Genomic DNA, 11,538 nt, shown 5'->3' on the forward strand with positions numbered 1-11,538 from the left:
TTACCAGGCTACCAGTGAAACACAAATCCGTGCCAATCACAGCGGGTGGGTTAAAACATCTTCAGAATCGGGAGTCATAATTCTCCTACCAAAGGGTGAGGGCTCCACACTGTAGAAAACAAATCTGTGGAGTACAAGATTATAACTGCTTTATTGTTTCAGCTGTACATTACTTATACAATATACAACTGTAATATTTACACGTTTCATTGTTCTCTGCATCTCCTGCAAAATAATGCATAAAACATTGCATCCACACACCTGTGATCACTCGGAAGTATTGCATACCCTCGTGGTCTGGTCACCCACTACCAATGCCCACACAGCCCTGGCCCTTGAGCAACATATTCTCACGTGTCAGACACTTGCTGGTCAAATAAGTGTCACTCTGATCCAAGATGGAAGTATAATCATTCTTGAGTGATGTGTCAAGCAGACCACCACAATTACTACATTTAGTACCTTTAGTAGCCACCTGGTGACGTAAGGATGAATTTATATAATCAAATTCGTGAAAGCATGGCTCATCACAACATTAAGGCTGTGAATGTAACAGCTGGTGGTCAGCTGTGTAAATACTGCATGAGGCTGCATTAATGCTGCATAGCTTTTAAGTCTTATACACATGCATGTGTACAAAGGTGTATATATAATTTATTTATTCAGAAAACTGCTGGTGAAAAAAACTTGAAACTGCACTGTTGTTCAACAGTTCTTGCTCATATTGCTCGTTATAGTAACATTTGCGACACAGCAATGACTGTGTGTCAGATGTCAAGAAAGTCACACAAATGAAGTGATTGTGGCTCAGAAAAGGTCAGCCTCAAGGCATTGTAATATTTTAAGTAGTGAGCAGTGATGAGTACAAACTGTTCACTTTGTACCAATTCACACAAAACAAGCTCACTGTTAAAATACAACAATTCACCTAGAATTCAATACCACTGTATTGAGAATACTGCCCATTAAGTCTTTGGTGTAGTGAGCAGCAGCACTCAGCCACACCTGGGCCAAAAGTACTGTTGTTCCAACCTCCACTGACCCGGTGCCCCTGAAGTCTTACTTCACCCATTTGTGTTCGGTGTTTCAATAATTGATAAATTCATCAGGTATTTTGAATACTGATAAATTTTTAGACACTCTTACAGACTTGGCTATCTCAAATGATTACCGACTGATCAAATATATTTTAAAATAACCTAAAAACATATCAACAGAACATTTGATACATCTAAAACAGTTAAGAAGAGTAATCGCACTGATGTTCAATTACTGAGACTTTAAAATATATTAAAAGAATCTATGACAAAATCTTAGACCACTAAAAGAAAGTTTATCACAAAGTTATTGTGAACGACCGTAAATTACCTCACTGAAGATTTCTAGACAAGGCCACATCTACATCTGCTTCTGCCTAGTTACTTGACTAGAGAGCATGTGGCTGCTGAACTACTTTCCTGAGCTCAAGTGCCTCAGGCTTTGGTAATGTTGGATACAGCATCGTGAATGGCCTCGGCAACATAGTCAATGTTCCCGGTGGTGATGCCACACATGTTTATCCTCCCGCTGGACAGAAGGAAGATGTGGTACTTGTCAGCAAGGTGCTTGGCTTGTTCAGCTGAGGAAAACAAATAGTACAGGTATAGTTGTCACTCAAGTTATCATTGCCTTCCACATCACAAAGCTGGTGAAAAGTCTTGAGAAAAAAAATGCAACTAGAAAAATAATTGCCTTGCAGAATGGCCCACATTGCATATCCACACATCCCACTGCTAAGACTGCATCCATAACTTATATAAAATAATTCAGACATTGTCAGATCAATAATGGCAGAATTTACACAAGGTGAAATGAGTAACACTGCAGTTGTCCCCTAAAATGTCAGTCTGTACAGCTCATTATCTCTTGTGCCTAACAATGGTTCACAGCTCAATAAACTCTCAGGTGACCAAGACTTTCTGGATTTCTAGCTAAAAATCAACTCCCTTGACTCTTATTCATTCACTGCCCTATGAACCTTTTCTATCCCACCATATCAGTCATCAGCTTTTCTAGAGCAATTTAGTTCTGCATTCCATAACTAATACTATTGCAATGTCAATACATGCACTGAACTTTGAGGTAGAGGGCAGAAGACCATCAGGACGGCCAAGGAAGACGTGGAGAAAGGTGGTGGAGGAAGATATGAGGAGGCTGAACATCACGGAAGAAATGGCTATGGACCGGAACAGTGGAGGAAGTGGAGGAGGCTCATATCCCGTCCAACCCCACAATAGGGAATAAATGGACGTTAAACGATGATGATGATGATGAATACATCCAAAGAAAACTTGAGTGCTCTTACCTGACATGCCAGTGAAGGAGAACATGCCAATCTGGGCGGTGATGTGGTCCCAGGTGCCCGGCGTGCCCAGCTTCTCCAGCCGCTCTCTCAGGCCCTTCCTCATTTCCTTGATGCGGCTACTCATGGTCCGGATGCATTCTTTCCTGTTGGGATGACCGCAGTAGTCTGTCATTAAACCAACTTATGCACCCATTATACAAGGATCTCTTTGGCCTGTGTGGATCCGTTCCCATAAAAATAGCATGCTGTGAGATAGTCTATGGGTAAGAGTAAGACCAGATTAAGGTGGTTTGGACATGTGAGGAGAAGAGAAGAACACATCCTGAGATATGAGCAGGCTGGAAGAAATGGCTATGGACCGGCAACAGTGGAGGAGGCTCATATCCTGTCCAACTCCACCATAGGGAATAAATGGACGTTAAACGATGATGATGATGATGATGATGATGAGATAGCCTATTGCAAATGCTTAGTGCAGCAAGAGCAACAAGTGTGTTCCATCTCTTCTTGAAACATCCTCTATCCACATTCTTTACAAATTTACCAAACACAATAAACACACCACAAAGCATTACAGTAACATAATATTTCATGTAAATCGAACGTGTGTCATCACTGAAATTAGCTGACATCAACATTTCGTGAAGTGGTAATACACCAACGATAAATTCCAAGATTTTCACTTTTATATCATTATAGTTGAAAATATCCCCTTTCATATATTCTCAGTCAGTGTAACAAGTCATATTTCCTCATTTTTCCATTACTGGGATGACAAACTTTTGTTACATTTTTGGCAGTTGAGAGAAGACTGACCCACTAAACTAACAAGCCTCAACATGGAGTACTTTTCAGCCACAGCAATAAAAAAAAAACGTCCCACGGAAGTTCATTAAAGAAAATATACAGAGTTAAGTGTACACTCCAGGTGGTGTACTCAGGTTCACAGCTGCATGACTCAAGACACTCTAGACAAGTAAAAGCATTCATTTTACAACTCCAAATTTTCATGATCAGCGCACATATAATGAGATCCTGGTGCACTGGACTGTGGTGATCATGGCTTATTAAGTAAAGGGTTAAAGCTAGGTCATGGCACTGCAAGGGGGCTCCTGAAACATACCCACCTAGGGCCTGAAAGAGTGGACGCACCTTCCTGACTATGTATACACAAGCTTACCATTCCTCGAAGAGTGCAGGGTCGGTGAGCACCTTGGTGACGATCCGTGCACCGTGGCAGGGTGGGTTGGAGTAGGAGCCACGCACCAGCAGGGTCAGCTGGGACCGCACAGGGGTGATGACTGAGGAGTCCTTCAGCAGCAGCACCAGGTTACCAATACGCTCGTCTGTAAGATAAAAATGCCATGTGCTGTAATTTTCGTCAATCAGACAAACTTGTAGCTGAATAATTTAGGGTCAAAATACCATTTTATGAAATGTAATCATCTTACATGTTTTATATAAAAACTTATTTACACTTTTATCATAGCTTGTCTTCTGATAAACTTTATGTAATAGTACAAGTACCTTCAGAGCATAGATTTTAAAATGTACTTAAAAATAAAGAAACAAAGAGGTATTAAGAAGATATGTATGCCGCACCCTCTCATTATGCAAATTAAAAAAATAATAATAAGGTAGGAGAGCAGAAAGAGGGTCAAGCAGAGTGTGTGAATGGCTGAGTCTTTCCAGTATCTTTGCTATCCCTCTCCAGCAGGGTGAGAAGAGACTCTAACTTACTAATGACCCCAGTAAAGGTGCACAAAACTCACTGTATAGTCCAAAGTTCTTAGAGAAAGACTGTGTGCCCATCAATTCAAAGCCACGGTCAGCAAAGTAGCGCACAGACCAGGCATCAGCGTCCAGGTCACCAGAAGCAAAACCTTGGTAGGCAGAGTCAAACAGAGGGAACAGCTTCTTCTGCTCACAAACGTCAGCAATCTGCTTCCACTGATCCTGAAACAAAACAACAAACATGAGGTGAAAACAAAGCTTTGCCAACTTGATGCCACTCATTAAATAGGAGCAAGTTCCTGATGCTCCCTCATGAAGATTTGCTTTACTTCATAATACTTCCTGCAACACCACTCACCTCAGCAGCCAACTGTTCTAAGGCATACATGATTTCCAAGGAAGGAGAAAGCTGGTAAATGCCACAAACAAACCTGTGTGCAGTCAACACCGGTGGGGTTGTGGGCACAGGCATGGAGGATGACAACAGAGTTCTCTGGGGCATTGTTCAAGTCCTCCAGCATGCCATCAAGGTTCAGGCCACGTTTCCCTGCATCCCAGTAGCGGTATGTGCGGAGGTTGGTGAAGCCAGCCAGATCGAAGATAAGTCGGTGGTTGCCTGGCATGGTAATAAAAAGGGTAATTCAAGGCTGGGCATTAAAGTTAGAAAATAAAGATAAATTTATCTTTATTTCTTCCTATCCATCATGTTAGCATGTCTCCCTACATACAGCTCTGATGCCTTGTTCATATATATATATATATATATATATATATATATATATATATATATATATATATATATATATATATATATATATATATATATATATATATATATATATATATATATATATATATATATATATATATATATATATATATATATATATATATATATATATATATATATATATATATATATATATATATATATATATATATATATATATATATATATATTTAAATCATTAGATATTTTACTCTTGATAAAACACTTAAATCATTTTAAATACATTATATTTAATTTTGATTTAAATCATGATTTTTTTTACTCTGATTTAAATCGATTTAAATCACTTGATTTAAATCAAAACAACCCTGCCTTAAAGAGAAAGTCAAATAGATAAATTTTCAGGATCAGAATGGGTGAAGAATCAAAATGCAATCCTTGTTTGGAATTATGGTGATTTGGTTGATGAAAATATCAATAAAATAAAGTGGTAAAATAAATAAGTAAACTTTTAACATACATATCTTGACATTGATTAAAAGAAACACTCACCCCATGTAGGGCTGGAGTAGTAGACTGTGTCATACTTAAGAACACCGTGCAGGAAGTCTGCCGCCACCCGCAAGCCACCCGTGCCTGACAGGGTCTGCACAGAGGTTACCTGAGGGAAGGAGTGCCACAAATATTAAAACCACAGATTACAGAGACTCAAAATACAATAGCAAGACATTTTTTAAACATTACTGTCAATGTAGCATTCATAAGAAAAGTCTTGTCATTGTTCCACTGTCATTGAAAGAGTTAAGTAATCAGCTCTGTCTATTCTGTAATAATCTAATTTTGCTACAGGTATAACTTGCCACTGTTAACTGCCCATAACACACAATAAAGAAACCAATGAGCCTTCCCTAACTCATAATAAGCTCAGCAGCTTGAATGCAGCACAGCACCTCACCCTGCCCTCAGAGAATGCAGGATGAGAGGCTCCCAATAGGATCTTGGAGGCAGCGACGCTGAACGCCTCCAGCCCCAGGATAGGGAAGTATTCATGGGTGAGCGAATCATCCTCAGCCAGTAGCTTCTCCACCTTCCTCACCACCGGCAGCACCCATGGCTTGCCCTCATCCGTTCGGTAGGCTATGGGATAAATGTGTATGAGGGATGAAAATACCAGAAAAGAATTACTCAAAAACTATGCATTTGCGACGCATTTCATGTTTACCACCGCATTCCCCGAAGTCTCAATGGCCCCCTAGCCAATTTTGGTTGCGAGGAGTGAGTATGGGCAAACACTAGAATAATACCCAGTTCCAAGACAAAGGATGCCAAGGGGTCACAGGATTTTTGTTAAACATATGTTTTTTAAATGTCACTAAATAAATGAGAAAGTTTTTTGGAAATATATTCTTCAGAATTTCAAAGTTATGTTTCCTACTAAGATAGAAGTTGAAATTACTGAGGAGGCCTTAAACATCAAGTGACTAGTTTAAGTCTTTCAATAAATTCATTACCTGACTTTGTGTATTTTATTTCCCTTGGGGTCCAGTCAACCCCCAAAGTATGGAAAGTGTCAGGATTTAAAGGATTACCTATCTAGGGGTATACAGGCTATATTGATCTACCATCACCTCAGCAGTCAATATGTGTGGGACAAACAACGATAAGGGAGAAACACCGATAAGCTGAGGGTTCAGTGCGAGTGGCGGGGCGCGGGGCGGGGGTCACCGTGATGGACAGACGCGAGCACCTCTTGCCCTCACCGCCCACCCTCACCAACACGCCATAAAAACGCCTTTCCCTCACCTACAACATGCACGAGTGACTGCCATTGCTACAAACACTTCACTAAAACGTCTGGTAGTTTTTGAGAATCACTACGCGTCTCCAAAATACGATATTATACTTAAGGGACGAAATACATGTCCCTTAGCCATAAGTGAAGATAAGTGGCTATTTCAGTTAGATAGAAAATAACATAACACTGAAAAGGAAGGTGTGTGAACAAGAAGAAGGGAGGAACGAGAGGAGGAGGACCTAAGAAGCGATACAAAGCGTCACAGGTCAAAAGAAGAAGAAGAAACTTAAAAATAGAAAAAAATAGTAAAGGGAGTGACATATACTTCGTCCCTTAAGTACAATATGGAGGCGTAATATCGTATTTTGGAGGCGCGTAAATGATTCTCAATAATTACTGGCGGAAAAAATTAAAAGAAAAAGATACCAGAAAAAGTGGAAAGGGTCGTCACATGTATTTCGCCCCTTAAGTATAATATGGAGGCGTAATATCGTATTCTGGAGGCGCGTAAATGATTCTCAATAATTACTGGCGGAAAAAATTAAAAGAAAAAGATACCAGAAAAAGTGGAAAGGGTAGTCACATGTATTTCGCCCTTAAGTATAATATGGAGGCGTAATATCGTATTTTGAAGGCGCGTAAATGATTCTCATGGCGGAAAAAATTAAAAGAAAAAGATACCAGAAAAAGTGGTAAGGGTAGTCACATGTATTTCGCCCCTTAGGTAAGTATAATATGGAGGCGTAATATCGTATTTTGGAGGCGTGTAAATGATTCTCAATAATTACGAAAGGTCTTTTAGGCATATTGGAAAACAGTAAGCCGGGCGGTGTACCTCCCACACTAAGGTTGACTTTCTTCTCGTGGGTGGAATCCGTGAAGGCCTTGCTGACGGCGAACACCTCAATGGGCGGCGCCTGCTTAACCTCGGCGAACCTGGTGGCCATGGCAGCGGCGATGAGGAGGAGGAGAAGAAGAGAGAGGCGAGCAGCACACAGCACACACTCACACACACACCTCGGAGCACCTCAGGGGTATAAGTGCGGGGACGGACGGTTGCCAGCAGTGTTCAACCCCTTATCTCCTCCTTGAGCGTGACACAACTCCATCATTGTCACTCAATCAAGCTAGTTCCATGTTCGTTATTATCGCTGTTTAATCATTCTAGCTATCATTTTTAAAGTCAGCATATTAATTTAACCCAGTACAGTAATTCCACGGGTTCATTTAATGGTTTAGGTCACCCATTAAATCTTTCTAGCTATCATTTTTAAAGTCAGCATTTTATTTTGACCTATTAGAGTAATTCCACGGGTTCATTTGCTTCTGGAATAAGGGTTTACGTCCCATTAAATCTTTCTAGCTATCATTTTTAAAGCCAGCACCTAATACAGTAATTCCACGGGTGTATTTGCCCATGGAATAAGGGTTTAGGTCCCATTAAATCTTTCTAGCTATCATTTTTAAAGCCAGCATATTAATTTAACCTAATACAGTTATTCCACGGGTTCATTTGCTCCTGGACTAGTGGTTTAGGTCCCATCTTAATCCTGTTTTTCCCTCCAATCCCCCTCCGGCCGGTGTGTTCAGGCGCTTATTGTGTTCTAGTGACCTTGCCTGTTTTTTTATTTATCTGGATCTTCCCCGGGCCACTGATTAATGTTTTATACAGCCCTTTGTCAGGACACGACCACGCCCTATTATATAAAATCTGCATTATCAGGGCAACCATCCACTCGATCGGTGCAGTGATATGGTAACTGTGTGAGTGTGTGTGTGTGTGTGTGTAACCATATTGCGTGTAACCCACTTTAAACGACCTTGGGATTAGATCAAAATAATTAATTGATTGAATATTTGATAAGTTTATTGTTGCAGATACAACAAAGGAGAAGGGAGGAGCATGCCGTCCCAACCCCCAGACAGTATATATATTAATTAATTGTTACGAATGTGCTGGGATGGTGTAACAATATATACAGTGTAGTTAGTATAATGACATAGAGAAAAGTAGGCTACAATCAACACTAGGGGCCAGCCACAAGGAACTGCACACAGGAGTTATATATAAACTATTTGGCATATATATTTAGAAGACTGGGCTATGGCAAGAAGCAGGAGTTCTCTGGCCCCCCGCGGAGACTGCAGAGGCAGGTGAGGACTCGCGGTAGATCATAATGAGTGAATTTTAACTGCTTTTGTATCCCACTGCGACAGTAACTAATCATATTGTAATAATTCCTGCCGCCCTCCTTCCCTCCCTCTCTCCATAAAATTTATATACTGCAGTTAATAATAATAATAATAATAATAATAATAAAATACTACTAATACTAATACTAATAATAATAATAATAGTTTTATCTCGCCCAGTGGCATATATATATAAAAAAAAAACAGGACAAGAAGAAAACATGGCGTTGAACCAGCGAGTTTGCGTTCACGAAAGCTAGTAACATATATTATCATGCTTAGAGGGTTGTTTCTGTGCAAGGCTACCTGAGTGGGGGAGACCAAGGGGACGCCCACGTAGCTCATGACCGGGGGAAACTGAGAGATCCTGCCAAAAGGGGTAACTGCGGGGAGCTTGCATAGGTGGACCGTCGGGGGTGGAGACGGCGGGTGAGTGAAGCGACGCGCCCCCAGATATATGCTCCTACATTGCTCTCTTTCGAAGCAAACTATTATACAAACTAAATTATTTCTTTCTTTCTCTCTTTCTTCCTTTCTCAAGCTGCCTATCTATCTATCTATCCATCTATCTATCTACCTATCTATCTATCTGTTATAAGTTTGTTTATGGTCAAATAACTAAAAGGCCATATATAAGAAAACATCCATTGTCTTAAGTGTTGATATATATTTCTCTCTTCAAATACAACTTATACTAAATTCTTGATATAATAATAATATGTTTGTTAGAGCACTCAAATGATATATTATTCAATTATTATAATACTCCAACGCGCTCCAGCTGCCCTCCTTCCTCCTCTCCCTCCCTCCCTCCCTCCCTCGCTCCAATACTGAGGAATACTCGTGTGGTCAAACAGGTACGCAGGTTAATAAGGTGTTAGTGAGGTGCTTTAGAACACACATGTAAGTTATGGGGTGCTCTCTCTCTCTCTCTCTCTCTCTCTCTCTCTCTCTCTCTCTCTCTCTCTCTCTCTCTCTCTCTCTCTCTCTCTCTCATTGTTTGCCGCGGGAGATCAACGTAAGTGACTATTAGCGTTTTAGAAGATAAAGAATAATCAGATAAGGTCGATCATATCACTTTAAGGAGAGAGAGAGAGAGAGAGAGAGAGAGAGAGAGAGAGAGCGAGCGAGTTTGTTATAGCCTATAGGAATATACATTGTCAAAAAGAAGTAGGTACGGGTTTGGTAGATAGTATATGCATGAATGTACATATAAGTTTTTTTTATGTATGTCTTTATGCATGTATGTATGTATGTATGTAAGCATGTATGAATGTATATTTATGTATACAAATACGAAGGCTATAATACCGGCTCTTAGTATTTTGTCTTCCACTAGGCCTGCTGCTGACACAAAGGTAAGAATTCGTTACATAATTTATATTTTCATATCTTTTCAGTCCAGCTTCAAAGTGCTGGAGTCGTCCAGTACTCTCATTCAGTCGACCCATATACTCGTACTTGAGAGCCCTGGAACAGGCTACTTTTGCAAAGGAGGGTCCATTCTTCTTACAAATCAGATTCCACCCTCTATAAGAAGGAAAGCACAACTGAATCTAATTGTGATGGACTTGAAGGGCATTCTATATAGCGTTGTTAGATATTTCCCGTGCAAATGCGTACAATGACGACTGTTGTCTGAAGCAAGTAGCCTATTGCCTGCTTCACGACATTCTTCATTCTCTCTAACATGAAAACTACAAAGATATGTCTCCGAAAGATACAATGAATCTAAGTTATGGGCTTCTCTTTCTTCAGTCATCTTCCAAATGTTGTGCTCTGAGGCACCGGTGTGGCCAAATCTTTGAAAAATATGTTGAGGAAGATAAGATAAATCTTTTGAAATGGGCTGCCTTTTCCAATGTAGTGACCCGCCTGATGCGAAAAACCTCCCAAACGCACTGGATTAGTGGGACACCTCTTTAGCCTCATTGGTAGAGAAGTGGCTTCCTGTTTGGCAGGTAACATTTGTTCCCCCTTTCCGGGTCTGGATAAATTTCTCGTGTTTCGTGACACGCAGAAGAAAGCGGAATCGAGCGATACAAGTGGTGGCAAACATTCTCTCCAAAGAGTTATAGCAAACGCTACTTTCAGTTGGAAACACAGAAATATATCTAGATGAGAAAAGGAGCCGTGTAGTCACCCGCCTGATGGGAAAAGCCCAGCCAACTAACTTAGCTTGGATAGCATTTTTGTGAGCCAGACTGGTAGGGGAGTGGCTTCCCATCTGGCCGGTCGCTGGTTCGATCCTCGACGCCGGTTACATTAGTCTCCCCTTTCCGGGTTTGGATTAAATTCTCGTGTTTTTCGTGACACGCAGAGATCGTGTGGATGTAAGGGAAAGGGAAATTTCGGGCAATACACCAAGCCTTCCCTCAATGATTTGACGCAACCAACCAATTGAAATTTAGATGTGTTGTTTTAATGGGCCTAAAGATCCATATAAGGTCACAGCCCTGCTAGTTTGGGTTGCAGGAGCGCACTGCTTCCACCGGTGACTCTGTGTAAGCCACATGATCACCATGCAGTTCGGGAGTCACCTCTTTTGCAGTGCCAAACCTAAGCAGTTTCACAACACATGCAGGCAGGTCATTGGAGGCCCATGGAGGTGGTTTGTGGCCTGGTCCACGGCTGTAGCGGTGGGCCATACCAATGGTCTATTGTAGTGGGCATAGTGGTGATTCGAATCGATGTTCCGTAGTGATGGTCCGAAGGAGTGGTCTTCAGTACGTGGCCGTTGTT

The 11,538-nt window shown here is 40.9% G+C and overlaps 2 protein-coding genes across 5 annotated transcripts in view; both read right to left on the reverse strand.

Annotated features, from left to right (window-relative positions):
* Positions 1-132: 132 nt before the first annotated feature.
* LOC126980876 (aspartate aminotransferase, cytoplasmic-like) lies at positions 133-7,653 on the reverse strand. Its single transcript, XM_050831219.1, has 8 exons — positions 7,439-7,653; positions 5,764-5,945; positions 5,361-5,469; positions 4,510-4,694; positions 4,117-4,300; positions 3,525-3,690; positions 2,345-2,487; positions 133-1,618 (listed from the first exon to the last, which is right to left on the reverse strand). Exons 1-8 carry the CDS (start codon positions 7,548-7,550, stop codon positions 1,473-1,475), a joined length of 1,227 nt encoding a protein of 408 aa, XP_050687176.1. The 5' UTR covers positions 7,551-7,653; the 3' UTR covers positions 133-1,472.
* Positions 7,654-9,714: 2,061 nt separating this feature from the next.
* Positions 9,715-11,538, reverse strand: part of LOC126980877 (peptidyl-alpha-hydroxyglycine alpha-amidating lyase 2-like) — a 10,882-nt gene continuing 9,058 nt past the window's right edge. For all 4 annotated transcript variants that reach the window (XM_050831220.1, XM_050831224.1, XM_050831222.1 and 1 more), the window contains exon 6: positions 9,715-11,538. This exon is cut by the window's right edge and continues 351 nt beyond it. The gene's annotated coding sequence lies outside the window, so the exon portion shown is untranslated.

Source organism: Eriocheir sinensis, chromosome 45, assembly GCF_024679095.1.
Source record: "Eriocheir sinensis breed Jianghai 21 chromosome 45, ASM2467909v1, whole genome shotgun sequence".
NCBI lineage: Eukaryota > Metazoa > Arthropoda > Malacostraca > Decapoda > Varunidae > Eriocheir > Eriocheir sinensis.

Bases quoted from the DNA above. Each gene is read 5' to 3' on its own strand.
- LOC126980876 (XM_050831219.1), bottom strand. From the start codon at position 7,550: ATGGCCACCAGGTTCGCCGAGGTTAAGCAGGCGCCGCCCATTGAGGTG. The intron at 5,470-5,763 runs GTGAGGTGCTGT...TCCTTCCCTCAG, and splicing joins CTGCATTCTCTGAGGGCAGG to GTAACCTCTGTGCAGACCCT. The intron at 1,619-2,344 runs GTAAGAGCACTC...TGTTTTCCTCAG, and splicing joins CTCCTTCACTGGCATGTCAG to CTGAACAAGCCAAGCACCTT.